Source organism: Vitis riparia, chromosome 8, assembly GCF_004353265.1.
Source record: "Vitis riparia cultivar Riparia Gloire de Montpellier isolate 1030 chromosome 8, EGFV_Vit.rip_1.0, whole genome shotgun sequence".
In the NCBI taxonomy this organism is placed as follows: Eukaryota; Viridiplantae; Streptophyta; class Magnoliopsida; order Vitales; family Vitaceae; genus Vitis; species Vitis riparia.
The window spans coordinates 18,474,828-18,491,598 of NC_048438.1; the positions used below are offsets into that span (position 1 = coordinate 18,474,828).

At 35.9% G+C, this 16,771-nt stretch overlaps 2 protein-coding genes across 2 annotated transcripts; both read left to right on the top strand.

The window, feature by feature from the left end:
* The first annotated feature begins 61 nt into the window (after window positions 1-61).
* Window positions 62-3,386, top strand: LOC117920939 (wall-associated receptor kinase-like 20). The gene has a single exon (XM_034838649.1). It carries the CDS (start codon window positions 1,064-1,066, stop codon window positions 2,981-2,983), a length of 1,920 nt encoding a protein of 639 aa, XP_034694540.1. The 5' UTR covers window positions 62-1,063; the 3' UTR covers window positions 2,984-3,386.
* A 3,394-nt stretch (window positions 3,387-6,780) lies between these two features.
* LOC117920674 (protein argonaute 5-like) lies at window positions 6,781-15,909 on the top strand. The gene is made up of 23 exons (XM_034838270.1): window positions 6,781-7,674; window positions 10,514-10,716; window positions 10,821-10,973; window positions 11,098-11,231; window positions 11,390-11,511; window positions 12,013-12,113; window positions 12,326-12,458; window positions 12,556-12,672; window positions 12,804-12,911; window positions 13,015-13,086; window positions 13,201-13,320; window positions 13,414-13,564; window positions 13,648-13,769; window positions 13,859-13,996; window positions 14,093-14,235; window positions 14,323-14,385; window positions 14,462-14,525; window positions 14,603-14,729; window positions 14,814-14,887; window positions 14,986-15,080; window positions 15,204-15,235; window positions 15,359-15,529; window positions 15,627-15,909. Exons 1-22 carry the CDS (start codon window positions 6,781-6,783, stop codon window positions 15,517-15,519), a joined length of 3,327 nt encoding a protein of 1,108 aa, XP_034694161.1. The 3' UTR covers window positions 15,520-15,529; window positions 15,627-15,909.
* The last annotated feature ends 862 nt before the right edge of the window (window positions 15,910-16,771 follow it).

Here is a 16,771-nt window from a genome sequence, read left to right on the forward strand (position 1 = left end):
GCTTCATTTTTTTTAAACATTGAATATAGAAGAAGTGTTGCCCGGGTTGGAAAGAGATTAAAGGTTCCAGAGTAAATAAGTTATATAGAAGAGTTTAATGAAAAAAAAAGAGAATATTATCCAAAATAACAATAAAACCCATCAAATAAGGAGGAAAAAAGGAATTTTAATCAGATTGTATTTGGGTACCTTTAGCTACAGGTTTCATACCTTCTGTCACCATCTGATTCCCTAGATTTTTGCATGCCCTCAATTCTCCTTTTTTCTTTTTCCTTCTTCTGAATGTTCTCAAGTGGATATTAGGATACCGTTCCTTTTCTCTACATGGGATATTTAGTTCCAAAATAATTAGTAGTACAATACAAAATGATATCTGTTTCCCATGTTATCATGCAGCTTGTGACTACCCATATTTTTTTTCCTTGCATACTTGTGTTAATATGTTGGAAAAAAAAATGATTTAACATTTTTCCTTGTAGACTATTTTTGGTTATCATGAAATTTTTTGCTCCCCTAGTTAATGCATGCTGATAAAGGAGACATTATGTTATTTGAGATTGTGCATTGTACATCCCTTCTACCAATATGTATCATAAAATGATTATGTATAAGCCATGTGTATGCCATCAAGAGAAAGGAACATTGGATTTAGTGGTGGTGAAAGACTTGTTATTCTGCAAATATCTTCTCTTATACATATAAAGATCCCTATCTTGTTGATTCTTTTCCTTTCTCTTCTTTAAGTAACATTTGGCTCTGCCATTCGAAAGATAGAAATGAGGAAAATCCTTTAGTTGGCAGTCATACCTCTTCGGGTTATGCATTTCCTCAAATAGAGACTAGTCCAGAAGTTTCATCTTTATGGGCATTATAGAGGGGGAATCGAACAGTCCTCCTACAAAAGGCCATAAGTTTCTAACCAGTTTTTTATATAGATTCTTGCAGGCACTTTTCTAATCATTACTTCACCCACTTTATTCTCTTCCACAGCCCTTTATTTACCCACTTTCCTTCTTCCTTATACCATAACCCCTTCAGCTCTGCCCTTGGCTCTTGCAAAACGATGGCAACTATTCCCAGCATGAAACGATCTCTCCTTTGTAGTTCTCTTCTCTTTCTTCTTTTCTTCTGTCATCACTCTTCTTCCCAAAAGGACTGTCCAAACTGTGGCTCCATACAGGTCCCATATCCTCTAAGCACAAACCCCAACTGTGGTGACCCAGACTATTCACTCCGCTGTGATGGCGACTCCCAGAAACTCTACTTTGATGGCCTTAATGGGAGCTCTTATCTTGTTCTCAGAATCATGGCTTCATCTCAAAGGATGGTGGTGCAACCATCACCATGGCTGCCTGGCACATGTGTTACTCAAGACATGCCAGTGAGTGAGGGCCTCTGGTTAAACCAGACACGCCCCTTCAAGATCACCTCATCCAACACAATCTTCCTCTTCAACTGTTCGCCTCGCCTCTTGGTCTCACCTCTCAATTGCACACCTTCTAGTCTTTGCCACCACTACCTGGAGAGCTCAGGTCATGTTGACAGAAAGCGTGCTCTTCAGTGTGCAAGTGGTCTTGATCCCTGCTGCACTTTCGTGGCAGGTGGTATGCCTTCTGCGTACAAGATTCGACTTCACAGTTCGGGTTGTAGAGCATTTAGAAGCATCCTTGGTTTGGATCCAGAAAAACCTCCAAGTCAATGGGAAGAAGGATTAGAGATTCAGTGGGCTCCTGCTCCAGAACCAGTTTGTAAAACACAACTTGATTGCACCAGGGATTCCAAATGTTCTCCTGCTGGTGGAAAAGGTCTCTTGCGCTGCCTCTGCAATAGGGGTTACTACTGGGACCTTGCTCGGGGTACTTGCCTGAAAAAGGAGAAAAACTCCAAATTGGCCATTAGCCTGAAGGTTTCAATAGGAGTAGTTTCCTTTTTCTCTCTTGCTGTAGCAATTGCTGCAGTCACAGTGAGGAGATCTGGGAAATTTTCTAACCAGGAAAAGCTCGTCAAGGCAAGAGAAGAAATGTTGAAGTCAAGCATGGGTGGGAAATCTGCAAGGATGTTTTCCCTGAAAGAGGTAAAGAAAGCAACAAATGGGTTTTCTAAAGACAGGGTTTTGGGAAGCGGGGGCTTTGGAGAAGTATACAAGGGTGAGCTTCATGATGGCACCATTGTGGCAGTCAAGTCAGCCAAAGTTGGCAACCTCAAAAGCACTCAGCAAGTACTGAATGAAGTTGGGATCCTTTCTCAAGTCAACCACAAGAACCTGGTTAAACTACTGGGTTGTTGCGTGGAAGCTGAGCAGCCACTGATGATCTACAATTACATTCCAAACGGGACCCTCCATGAACATTTGCATGGTAAGCGTTCCACTTTTCTGAAATGGGATACCAGGCTGCGAATTGCTCTACAAACTGCTGAAGCATTGGCTTATCTGCACTCTGCTGCACACACCCCCATCTACCACAGGGACGTGAAGTCAACAAATATACTTCTAGATGAAGATTTCAACGCAAAGGTGGCAGATTTTGGGCTATCCAGATTGGCTGAGCCAGGGCTAAGTCATGTGTCAACTTGTGCTCAGGGAACACTCGGGTACTTGGACCCTGAGTACTATCGCAACTACCAATTAACAGATAAAAGCGATGTTTACAGTTATGGGATTGTGATGCTTGAACTGCTGACTTCTCAGAAGGCAATCGACTTCTCCCGGGAGCCAGACGATATAAATCTAGCAATTTATGTGAGCCAACGAGCCAGTGATGGTGCAGTAATGGGAGTTGTGGACCAGCGGTTGCTTGGACAGAATCCTTCTGTTGAGGTGATAACAAGCATAAGGCTCTTCTCAGAGCTTGCCCTTGCCTGTCTGAGGGAGAAGAAGGGGGAGAGGCCTAGCATGAAGGCCGTGGTTCAAGAACTTCAACGCATAATCAAAATTGTGGATAAAGAAGAGGTTTTTAGTGAGGCAAGTGCTTCAAAAATATGAATGCAGTATGATACTTAGTGTACTTGGCAATAAAAAAAAAAAATAGATGTATTTGGATATAGTTAATGTTTGAATATTCATGTTTGTAAGGTGGAAATAATGCAAAGCAAGACCCTTATTATGAGTTGTGGTAGGATACAGAAGCTAAAGTGATTCCAAGATGGATTTGGGTGGGGGGTGGAAAGACAAAAGAAAAAGTTGGGGATCAGATGCTTACTTTGCACAGAAAGTATGAAATGAGCCAAAAGACATGGAATTTCCGGAGATGGGTGACTGGAATCTCTTGGGATTTACTTGGATTGCACACTTGGGGCCTGGGGGGAAAAGCAAGGTTGCTTTTGTGAAATGGGGAAGGCATTTTGTATACAAAGTATGAATTGAAAATTCAGACTTGTTAAATGGATAAACCATTACTCAGTTGTTTTATAATTTCTTATTTGTTGTGCCCATCATTCACTCCACTGCTTGCATCTAGTTTGGGAAAGTTGTCATTATGCTTCACAACTTCTCCAGTTTAGTGCTACTTACATACGTGGTAGCTATAGGTGTCCTAATGGGGGAAATGCTGTAGTTTCCTCCTGGGGTTACTTCTTAGAACAGCCACATGTAGTGGACAAATGCCCTTTCAACTTTTTTCTGAATAAATTCCTGGTGCAACAAAGTCTCAAGTGGTGGGCACTGGTCATTCTAAATAAAAGGGTGTCACTGGAAGAATGGGATTAGTCAAAAAAACAAGCAATTACCATCATAGTTTCCATTGTTTCCAGAGCGTGGGAGGAAATGTAATGGATAATATTTTTGAATTTAGTGACCAACAATTAATAGTTCTTTAGAGCAGTGAAAATAGTTTATTAAACCATAAGAGCCAATGATGCTGGAGAACACATGCTTCTTTTGGAATCACCAAATATGGAAAGGATAGGGAGGCATGAGTGGAGCTTTCCAGCAATAAAAGGGGATGCAGTTTTCTAAGACTTATCCCATGCACAATAGTATAAGTATTCATGATTTTATAAAAGAATTAATAGGATAAAATGGATTGCCCTCACTTTATGAATCTACCCCTTCCCACGTATTTTTACTTGAAAAATAACTCATTTTTTATATAAATGTCCTTTATCATTTCAAATATTTACATATGGATTTAAAAAAGAGAGTTATTTTTATAAGAAAATAATAAAAACATTTTTGTGCAAATGAAATTAAAATAAGATAAAGGATTAATTTCAAAATTGGGTTTTCAATAACCTTTTTAATCATATAACATTTTATAAAACATTACAGGCTATCAAGACACCATGTTTTTTCTTTTTAAATAATTTTTTTTTATATTGAAAAATTTGAAGGAAAAAATATAAAAAAAGGAAAATAAGAAGAAAAAGTGGAAGAAAATAACAAATGAAGAAAAATAAAAAAATATGTTTAAAATCAATCAATTATTTTGATATGCTATTTTCAATTTATTTTACTTATTTTTTCTTTTCCATGCATAAAAAAATAATTTTATTTAATATTTTTTTTCTTTTTTTAATGTTTTTCAAGAATCAAAACTTTATTTTTTTTTTTAATGAAATATTTGTAGAATAATATGGTAATTTTAAAAAATAATGATAAAAATATATTTTTTTAAATTCTATATTTAGTAAAAAAATAACCCAATTATCCGCATTCCTGCAACCAGCCACAGATTTATGATGAATGACATTTTAGGTGAAGACGCCAAGGCCCAAGGGTTTCGTGATATTGCATGTATGATCGCATTTCAAGGGCCACATGGGATATGAGCTTGAACTAACAGGCCCAGTGGGCTTTCTGAACGCAGAATGGTTATAATTTTGTAAGTTTTTTACCTGGTGGAATTTATACAACCCAAAACATAACTCACTGCCAACAAAATTTAAGGAATTCAATTCAAACATCACAAGATTTCATCCTCTGCAAACTCTATCTCTTCTTAACAAAGTTTGCTTCTTATGACTGTTCAAAAAGGAAATAACATTAAATTTTTTCCTTAGGCTATGTTTGGTTCCCGGAAAGTACAAAGGAAAGAAAAAAAATGCTAAGGAAAATGATTTTCTCATGTTTGGTTGTCTTATGAAAAATATCAAAGAAAATCAAATATAATTAAAACTAATTAAAAACTTATGTATTTTTAAATTATTTAATCTTTATATTGATGAGTTAAAATAAATAAAATGAGTTTGAAGTAACAAAAAAAATAATTTATCAACTTTTAATCTATTTTTTTATTTTCCTTCACTTTTTCTTTCCTTCTATTTTTCCTTTGTATTTTCTTTCCCTCGCATTTTCCCTCAAATTTTCCGGGAACCAAACATAGCCTTAGATTTTCTTTCCAATGGTTGCTACACTTGAAAAGAGAAAAAAATTATTTTTCATGTTTTTAAAATTTAATAATTATTTTGAAAAATAACTCTGAAAAATATAATCGTTTTTATTATTTTTATTTACTTCTCAATTTTATTTTATTTTTAATTTTAAAAATATCTCTTTGTCTAAAACTTCTAGGTTTATGAAAAAAATTTTGATTTAAAAACTATCAGTTGCTATTTTGTCTTTTGCGTTTTGTATGACTGTCCCAAATTTTGTCTGTGTGTCCCAAACTTCGGTTGCATATGCCTAGGTGGCAGGAGCACGCTTTCACCAAATCTACGTGTTGGAGCAACGGAACCACGTAATCCGCCGCCAAGAAATCAGAAACTGTATGATTTGCCGACTTTTGTCACTTTCCACGCTACTTTTTTACATGAATGCCATACCTCTATTGTTTTTTTTACGCAAATGCCATTAGCCTGGACATATTTAATACAATAATTTTGAAATAAATTAAGTAAAAAACTAAATTCTAATATGGTTAATAAAATATTTTTTCATTTTTGTTTTTTTGTACAAGATTAGGTGTAATCAAATACGGAAGGTATTTAGAGTATGTTACAATGATTTAAAAAAAGATTTTTATTCTTTTAAATATTTGAATGATAAAATTTTTTAAATATCAAAAAATATTATTATTATTAAAATACTAAATAAATTTTAAATTATTAGGATTTTAAATTTCTCATGGTTGAATTAAAAATTTAGTCCTAAATCAGAAGGAAAACAGATTAAATAATTTTTTATGAAAAACATTATGTGATTAATCTCTTTGAGTAGTATTAAATATATATATATATATATATATATATATATATATATATATATATATATATATATATATAAAATTTATTTTTAAATTAATGCAAAAATCTTTTTAATTTATTTAATTTATAAATCAAATAAATTTATATATATATATATAAATTTGGAGTAGTATCTAGAAAATGGAAAAAGAAATCAACAAAATAAAATATTATTATAATTTTTTTAATATAAAAATATATTAATAACCTTTCAAGTTATTAAAGAAATTTTGTTTTTAAAAATAGCAAAGAATGATAAATGGAAAACTCTTCCTCCCAAAGAGGATGATGGAATAATGATGGTATTTTGGACAATTTGCGGTCCTACAGTCCTACAGTCCTACTGCCATGGACCCGTGGGTAGAGCGTAATGATTTTATCATATATATGTGCCATCGCTTATGATTATTATTACTAAAGTGTCACTCCAGTTTGTACATTTTGAGAAGGATCCCCCCCATCCATTGACCCTTGTGGACCCCATATCTGATCTGTCTCTGTCTCCCTCCCGGCTTATAATAAATGAACGATTTTCGCTCACGCATGCCATTCTCATTTTCACTCTCGTGGTTTGTTTTGTGATTTTTTATTGTTGTGAGTATGTCTGGGAGAGAGCGAAGCTACGAAATAGGGGAGTCGCCATCGTCGTCTGAACGAGGGCCGCAGCGGGCAGCGGAAACCTCTGCTGGTGCCGCTGCCCGACGATACGACAGATATGAACATCAGAGGGCGCCTGGGGCCTTCACCCGTGACGGTGGCGGCCGACGTGACGATCGGGTTGAACAACGCTTTCCAGTGGATGCCTCCTTGGCAGTTACTGAAAGTTCAGGGCGATTTGATCTCCATGACCACCACCCGACACTGGAGGCCTCCTCAAACAGCCGTATCGGTCGTCGTAGATATGATCGGGAGTCGTCAGCGCAGACATCGTATGGTCGCAGCGGTGGCCGACGACATGATAGATACAATCATCCGTCGCTGGCGGAGTCTTCATCATCTCAAGGAGGTCGAGCACGCGGACGTGGTGTCGGCCAAAGGGCTTTAGGAGGTTACTCACCGACTTTGCCGTCGGAATTCACTCCGGTAGATAGCATTAGTCATGACCTCGAGGAGCGTCTCACACTGCAACCTCCTTTTCAGGCGTCACGGCCACCTTTTTCGATACCGTCTCAACCATCCACTTCTAGAACTCCTGCGGCGGCGCATTTCTCTTCGACTGTCTATATTCCTCCGCAGAGAAGAAATCAGGCGCCGCGTCCACCTCTGACCTTGCTAACTCGTTCCACAGCTTCCGGAACTCGGGGGGAGAGCACGCAGGTGCACAATCCTACACCAGAAGTAAATGCCACAAAGGAGCCGCAGATGTCTCCAGCGTCGCTGCAAGTTGCTACATTCGCGCCGAGGCCAGGGTACGGTACTCTGGGAAAGAGGTGTAGGATTACAGCGAATCACTTTCGGGTCGAACTCGCCGACAGAAATATTCACCATTATCATGTAAGGACACTTTTCTCTGAAACCTCTGTTTAGTTGATGTTCAGAACAAGAACACTTAAAACCTATGAAGTTTCATGTAGTTCGACTCCATAGTTTTTGAGAAAACTGTGATATCAGATTGGCGAGAAAGTTTTGTTTGAAGTTCTTAACACTTTGAGCCCCTCTGAATCATGTAGACATGTTTTAAAATCACGAGGACACCTTGGGCGAGGGCGAGAGTGGACAATCTCTGAATGATTTGTGTAATTACAAAAAAAAAAAAAAAAAAGTGTGGAAGAATTTCAGTTTGTTTTAAAACAATTTGAGACAACAACTTACACTTGCTAATCACGCCAAAAATTTTCATTATTTTTTAATCTTATCAACAAACAATCAAATCATAAGTAAGAATGACCATATCATCAAGAAAGCAAATCACAAGCAACAATGACTGTATAGCACTCTCCTAATAAGATAATATCATTCAACACTCTCGATCAAAATGAGTCAACGGTAACCCACAAATCACATTTTTATATATGCATTAACATTAAGATCAAATAGGGAATTATTTCACACTATTCTAAACATTAAATGATCCAATTCCATTCTATTTCCTCAATCAACCAAAATATTGAATCAAGGAAGGTTTTATAAATTAGGATAAACTAATGAAAAGAGAAGATAGAGATAAATAGACAATAATACCAAGATTTAACATAAAAAACCTTCTAATAGATAAAGAATCATATGCCTACAAGTGATCGAAAGCATTCAGTGCAAAGAAAATTAATTGAATATAAGGATTTACCTACCTTTTTGTTACAAAGCATACAAAGAGTTCACACCAAACTTGATCTCACCTCTTGTTGAATACACATAAGAAATTTGGATTTTACCTGAAAAATGACAAATATGAGAATACGGATGAAATATACATTGAATCAACCTATTTTCTTCATTTATCCATAAGACTTAGTTCTTTTGTAGTACGCTTGTGATTTTTATTTTTATTTTTTTTGTTCTAATAAATTTGTGCGATTCTACTGATGGTTAATTATTTAACAGTCTTTTCTTTGTTTCACTTTATTGGAACCTTTGCATGTCTGCTTGGCTGTTGAGAAATTACTGTTTACCAACTAAATGCATAGTCATGTATACCCTCTCTTGCTTTTTTCTTTTTCTTTTTAGTATTAATGTTGTGCTTAATCAACCATGTGTTTATATATGTATGGGTTTTGTTCAACTATCTTTCTTTTGTTTCCTTTCTTTTGCCTCAGTTTGGCTGCTGTGAAATCATTGTTTTACTACAAAATGCACATTTCTCTCCCTTTTCCCCTTTTTTGCTACCGTGTTGTGCTTAATCAACCATGTGAGCATATATATACCCCTGTGTATATGGTTTAGCACACTTTATTGTTTCTATGATCTATCATTCCTTTTCGGGGTTTTTTTTTTCTTTTGTAAAATAGAAAATGGTGGTAACTTTTATTGACAATGCAATAGTTTTTAATACCTCCCTTTAAAATTTTTGAAAATAATTTTTAACAACATAAGATTAGTATATTCATATTGTGTAAGAGAGTTCTTACTTTTTACATATAAGTTTTTATTTTTAAAAACAAAAAAAAACAGAAAATGTATCCAAATGAAGTAAGGTATGGCTTGGATATACTCTTATTTTTTGTTTTTAAAAGCAGAAAATGATAAATCCTATATAAAATGTAATAACTGTTGGAGACTTGCAATAATGATTTTTAAAAACTATTTACAAAATTGAGATATAAAAGTATTTTTACTACCTCAATTTTTAAAAATTTTGAAGGTAATTTTTTAAGGACATAGGGTAAGTCCATACTTTTTATATTGGAGCTTCTATATTGTATATAAAAGTTACCGCTATTTTTTGTTTTTAAAAATAGAAAATATATCGAAACAAGCACTAAATTTTATGTGCTCCCTTCTTTTACCACCCCCAAATATTGAATAATTTATTTTAGATAGGCAAGGAGCATATATATATATATATTTCTAACATTAATTCCTAGCAGCAAATCAAGGCCTTAATAATAACTGTTTGAACCAATGTTAAAAACATGTGATTTTCTCATCACTAGTATGTTAACTAAATTTAGTAGATTAGTGAAATCATTAGAATTATGAATTCTAATCATTCAAAGTATTAAACTATTAGTGGTTAGCATATGAAGTGTGGCAATCATGTGTTCCATCATTAAAGGAGCCTTCATTGGAAAACAGCTTCAATTGAAGTGGTCAGAAAATAATTGATTGCATTTGATTAAACATAAACTTAGATGGAGATTATAAAAAAATTTACTGACTTAAACTGCTACAACATGGCTGATCTTCTTTACTTGTATTCTAGTGATTTTGTTCAGTATGCCTTTTTGCATCTCTTTTCTTTCTTTTGTCTTTCCTTTCTTCCTTTGGGCATCATTGAAAGTTCCTTACAGCTTATTTTACTTTGCCCTTTTCATTTCATCCTTCAAATGGCTTGACGTTGTTTGATTTTACATAAGATTTTGAATTAGAAAGTGGGCTCTTGTATTAGGAACCTTATGATGTTGTTTAATTTTTAATTTTTTTTTATTTCCCTTTATTATTCATTTGCTTATTTCTTTAAAGACAGAAATAATGTTTGTAGAAGTTGATCCAAGCAGGGCACCGGGTTTTTTCTGAACCATCATTTGCATGGTCTTCTGTTAATTCAGTTTGTCTTGAAGTGATTGAATTATATTTTGAAAGCAAACTCAGTAGGACATTTTATTGTGTCAGTACCATATGCATGATTGATTTTGAACTTAATCCTTGTGTAACTGTTAATGATTTTATGATATAGGTTTCAATAACTCCTGAGGTGACATCTCGAGTCCTTAGCCGGAGCTTGATCAAAGAACTTGTTCATCTGTATGGACAGTCACACCTTTATCGAAATCCTGCTTACGATGGAAGGAGGGGCATTTATACAGCAGGTCCTTTACCATTTACCTCAAAGGAATTCATGATTAAGTTGGAAGAGGGAAATGATGGAACTCATGAAAGGTCATCTCCCCCTGCTTCAGATCCCATAATTTAACATTTTTGAATTAGTTTCTTCTTTTCTGTCACTTTAACTTGATAGTGAAACAACATTGTTTGCCGAACAGAAAAAAGAAGGAATTCATAGTGAAAATTAGATTTGCTACCAGCACAGACATTCACAATCTGCGAGAGTTCTTGCTCAGCAGACAAAGTAATGTGCCATATGAAATCATCCATGCTCTTGATGTGGTTCTTAAGGATTCTCTATCAAACAACAGGTCATATCTCTATTAACAGAAAAGATAAAAGACTGTCTACTTTCTGATGCTCTTTAAAGATTGTTCACCTCCAATATTTGAATTCCAATATTAGTTTATCCATCCATCAGTCTTCTTAATGCAGATGCACTCTGTCGGGGAAGACATTTTTCCCACTTGGTTTAGGAGCAAGAAGTGAGATTGGCAATGGGGTACAATGCTGGAATGGATTCTACCAGAGTCTTCGGCCCACCCAGATGGGATTGTCCCTGAATATTGGTATTGTTTTATCCTAGATTTCCTCCCTCTTATTCTTCTCCTTTTCTTTTTCTTATAGTGTGTAGCTTATCTAGATATTTGGACATTGTGTGCATTTCTATAGATCTTATTGTAACTGAATTTTATGATATCTATAAACATCATTTTTCTGCTTCTAGATGTGTCCTCCAAATCCTTTTACGAACCAATTCCTGTCATCGAATTTGCTGCTAAATTTCTAAATTTGGAGGATCCATCAATAATGGCCCGAATGCCTCTGTCTAATGATGATCGTTTAAAGGTATAGCTTGTGAAGGGTGCATGGGAAGTTTTGCAATTCTTACTTATGTTTTATTTAATTTTTCCTATCTCGGTTCTTTTCCACCCCAAATATTTGTTTCTCAAATGGGTTGTAATTATTCATATCATCATTTATGAGACCTCTTCCCATTAATATACATAGAGAGGAGGCACACTTTTTGCATTTTCCCTGTAATTAGTTGGCTAGTGCCTACTTCCTACAAATTTGGAGGACAACAAGGGTGGTGGCCCTAGCAAGCAAGTGGATACAAATTTTAGGATTTGAAAATTTTGTTTTACCTGCTTTTTTTCCCCCAAAGTGAGGTGATGATCTGAGTGTAATCAAGAGAACTGAGTGGTGGAAAGTAAAGGAGAGATGAAAAGGCTTGACTTTTTTTAACTGTGTACATTTGATATTTTGAATGTCTACTGGTCGTATAAATTGTAAAATTTTCTTTTGTTTAGCATCACCAAGTTTTGTTTTTCTTTTTGCTACTTCAAGTTGAAGAAAGTTCTGAAAGGAATCAAGGTGGAAGTCACTCATGGGGGACAAAGGCGTTACAAAATTTTTGACATAACGGAGCAACCAACAAACCAACTAAGGTGAGCTGCTCCTTTTTCACATATTTTTCATGTCTGCTCTTTTCTTAATCTCATGCACTGAATGATCCTGTTTTATGAGGGCATGTGGTATTATTCCATGTTCATTTGGGATTTATTTGGCAAGCAGCTATCTTTATTTTATCTTAATATAGTGACAAATATCTGTTTGGATTAACAGCCGGCATATTGACAACACCTTTTTGTTTCCTTAGGTTTACTGAAGATGGACAACAGAAGTCAGTGGTTCAGTATTTTCGTGAGAAATACAATATTGCCCTTCGTTATGCCTCTTGGCCTTCACTTCGATCAGGGAAGGATTCAAGACCCATTTATTTACCCATGGAGGTTATTTTGTTTTTGCTACAAGCCCTTTTTTTGTTTTGTCATTTGATCCTAGATCTGTATGTGTTCATATCTGATTTTGGGATTTTATCTTGTGCAGACATGCACAATTGTTGCAGGGCAGCGTTATGCTAAGAAGTTGAATGAGAGGCAGGTTGCGTCCATGTTGAGAATGACATGCCAGCGGCCCTGGCGGAGACAAGAGATTATACATCAGGTGTTAAAACATATCTAGTCTCTACGTCACATTGTTTTAGTTTCTGTTTCTAAGTTGTTGTTTATGGTGTTTTGTACCTCATGCAGCTCTTCCATCTTTTATTGGTGATTATGCTTTTATGTCAATTGCAGATTGCTGATCAAGATGATTATATAAGGAATAATTTTGTCAAGGAGTTTGGAGTTAATGTGAGTGTGGATATGGCAGCCATTGATGCCCGAGTTCTCCCACCCCCTGCTGTAATTCTCTTTTTCCTCCCATCTGATTTTAATTATGTTTAACATGACATTATCCTTCTTCTAGCAGTTCCTGACATTCTACAGTTTGTTTTGGCTTCTTCAGCTCAAGTATCATGATTCTGGAAGAGAGAAAACTATTAGACCACGCACAGGACAGTGGAGTGCACAGCATGCGGTGAATGATATTTCCATTTGTGCTTATTTGGACAGAAGTTAGAAGTTCTATCTGGTTATTCTTTTTCCATATTAATTCTGAATTTTTATTGCTGCTTCTGGTGGTATTTTTTAGAAATTATATCATGGTGCTGTAGTGGAGTACTGGATGTGTGTAAACTTCTCTAATTTAAAACAAGAAGTGGTTTTCAATTTTTGTCAGCATTTGGTAGACATGTGCTGCCGCAAAGGAATGGTAAACCTAACCTATATTTGTGTTCTTTACACCTGCCATTGTCACTCGTATCTTGAGAGGTAACAACACTTGAAATCACCAATGTGTTGCCAGGATTTTGCTCGTAACCCTTTGTTTCCTATTCAATCAAGTCCACCTGAGCAGATAGAGGCAAAGCTCTCAGATGTTCACCACCAGTGCAGAGTTGAGGGAAAGCAACTCCAAATGTTGATTGTTATTCTCCCCGAAGTCAATGCATACTATGGTAATTGGATCTAAAAACTTGCTCTGGGGCATGAAGGAAGGCAACTGGTCTTTTCTTCAGTGGGTTTTTTTGTTGTTATGCAGGGAAAATCAAAAGAATATGTGAAACAGAGCTTGGAATGGTTTCTCAGTGCTGTCAGCCCAGACATGCTAGAACTTGTAATCGGATTTATCTTGAAAATATCGTCTTGAAGATCAATGTGAAGGTTTGTCATGTTCCCTCTATAGTTTGATATTCTTGTTAATCACATTTGGCTTCTTCAATTTTTTGATTATTTAATTATAATATAAATAGGCCGGGGGTCAAAATGCTATATTGGAAGACACTCTATATGGAAGAATACCTCTTCTGACCGACATTCCTACTATTATATTTGGTGCTGATGTTACCCATCCACAATCAGGGGAAGATCAAGGCCCTTCAATAGCAGCAGTATGTACAACGAACTTGTCGCTCTAACTTTCTAATCCTGTGGAAATGAGTTTAGATTTCTGCAGGAATTGAATCATTTAATCATATAAATCATAGGTGGTGGCATCAATGGACTGGCCAACAGTGGTTACATACAGGGGCCTGGTTTCTGCACAGCCTCATCGATCAGAAATTATCGAGGACCTCTTCAGAGTTAAAGAAGATCCAAAGAGAGGCATAGTTCATGCAGGAATGATAAGGTAAGAATCAAAAGTATCCTATTTGGCTAGTGCTTTATCTATAGTTTTCTTGTTTCCTGATCTCTTTTTTCCCTTAAATCTTTTCAGGGAACTCTTACTCGCTTTCAAGAGTTCAACTGGCCTCAAACCTTTGAGGATTATCTTCTTCAGGTATATATTTGCCTTTGGATTGTGGGACTGGATCATTTTACATATTACTGCTAATTCTGTTTCCTTTTATATTCAGAGATGGCGTTAGTGAGGGCATGTTTGAAATGGTGCTGCTAAAAGAAATGGATGCCATCCGAAAGGTGAAGGTTCTGGTTAAGACGTAAAAGCATAGGATACCATGCTGTATTTTAAACTCAAGTGATTGTTTTCTCTTCAGGCTTGTGCATCTCTAGAGGAAGGATATCTCCCGCCGGTCACTTTCATTGTAGTGCAGAAAAGGCACAACACCCGGCTGTTTCCTACAAATGAAGACAATATGGATAAGAGTGGAAACATACTCCCTGGTTTGACACTTTTCGTCACAAGTTATTAATATGGTGTTTTTATAATTCCTTCTCACTTTTTCTAAAGGCCTTCATTTTGAGCAGGAACTGTGGTGGATACGGTGATCTGCCATCCATCTGAGCATGACTTTTACCTGTGCAGCCATGCAGGAATTCATGTATGGCTTTTTGAATATTTTTCGCTACTGTTCTTTTGGTCTTAAGTTGCTTTGCATGAAATGAAGAATGTAGGATCATGATTCACAAATTTGTACAGGGTACCAGCAGGCCTGCGCACTATCGTGTTCTCTTGGATGAGAATAAATTCTCAGCTGATGCATTGCAAATGCTGGCAAACGATCTTTGCTACACGTAACTTAAAAATTTCTTCTACACTTTTCTTTGGTTTAGTGTGTGGATTTGCTGTTACTTCTAAGGTATAAATAAATCTCTACTTTGGGTTCAGTGTTTTAATACGTTACAAAATTGCTGCAGGTATGCAAGGTGCACCCGCTCTGTTTCCATAGGTTGGTCCATTGTCCTAAAAGGCTGTTTTATTTTTGGAGTCATGAAGTATACCCTGATTCTTTTTCCTAGTATTTCCCTAGAGTTATTAACGTAGTAGCCAAGAAATTGGTTGAATTGTGCAGTGCCTCCTGTTTATTATGCACACTTGGCGGCATTCAGGGCGAAGTTCTACGTGGAAAGAAGCGGTGCCCAATATGAAGGTGGATCAAGCACAGGGCCTGATGATAGAATAGAGCTGCCGGAGATAGATCCAACTGTGAAAAGCGTCATGTTCTACTGCTAAGACACCTAATGTACTATTCTCTCTCCTCTTACCTCTTCTAGGCTTATTTGGAACTTCTGTTTTTGATCTTTAAATTTTTGGTCTATGCTTTATGATCTCTATTTCAGACGGTGTAGCTTGACGCAATTCTTATTCTTGCCGCTTCATGTTGGAAGAACAATATACTGTTTTATTGAGAATGAGAACAGCATATGATGGTCTTAAAAGGGCGTCTTCCTCCTTGATGGCTGGAATCCTATGTTATCCATTTTGTTGAACAATCTCATGTACCATAATTTGAATTTTATGTGTGATTGCAAACTAAGACCGTTTCATTTTAATTTACAAAGGAAAAATTCGAACAAAATTTCCAAGAATGGAGGTATACAGCCAGAAACTCTAAGTGGACCACTTATTTTGATTCCATGCATGTCATTTTGAATGGCCAATTACATATATAGGCACAACCAATAGATGCAATCGTGTCTAGCAATAGATAGGATTGTTGATTTGCGCTCAAGACCTTAATTATATTTAATGCATCTCCTTAATGTTTGATTGAATGTCAAATTTTAGTTGAGGTTGTACTTGTACAGTGCTCATTAGTTTTTTAACTTTCGGTTAAAAAGAACTTGTTTTCAAATTTTAGATATTTTTTTATTTTACTTTTTATTGACTTATTATTTATTTTAAATTTTTTTTGATAGAATAAAAAGAACTAAAATATTCAGACTTTTTTTTTAATGTTAAAAATGAACCATTACAGTCAAAATGAATCTATTAGTTTTTTTTAACCTTTTAATACCTAATAGAAATAAAATATTAAAAGTACAAATATAATGAATTTAATTATCTTTACCATTGTTGCCTAATGGAAAGGCATCACTTCTTGGTTAACCGAATCCCTGAGCTGCTTCTACAATCTTTTCTCACAGCCATCGGCGCGCAAAGAGAATCTTTTATGACCCTCCCAAGTCCAAACTTCTACCTGGGCCTTAACACCACCCCCACTCCCTCAATGGGCTTTTCGGCCCTGCCTATAAGCTCCAACTTCTAGAGAGCTTTTCACGCCCAAAAATTTCTTCGCACGAACAAGGCCCATCTCCAAGTCCGAACTACCCTAGTAAAACGATTTCAACTAGCATGTAATGGAAGGAACCCACTTTGTTTAGCAATCAAAGTAAATGCGATACCTTTGAAATAGATGAGTCAGCAAGGAGTTGGGCATTCGGATTTATTGCCATTTCTAAAATAGATAGAAGTTTAATTTACT

What these genes read in the sequence shown, in the direction of transcription:
- LOC117920939 (XM_034838649.1), top strand. Translation starts at nt 1,064, where the DNA reads ATGGCAACTATTCCCAGCATGAAACGATCTCTCCTTTGTAGTTCTCTT.
- LOC117920674 (XM_034838270.1), top strand. Translation starts at nt 6,781, where the DNA reads ATGTCTGGGAGAGAGCGAAGCTACGAAATAGGGGAGTCGCCATCGTCG. An exon ending in GAAATATTCACCATTATCAT is followed by an intron (nt 7,675 to 10,513) that starts GTAAGGACACTT and finishes TTTATGATATAG; the next exon opens with GTTTCAATAACTCCTGAGGT. An exon ending in CAACCAACAAACCAACTAAG is followed by an intron (nt 12,114 to 12,325) that starts GTGAGCTGCTCC and finishes TTGTTTCCTTAG; the next exon opens with GTTTACTGAAGATGGACAAC.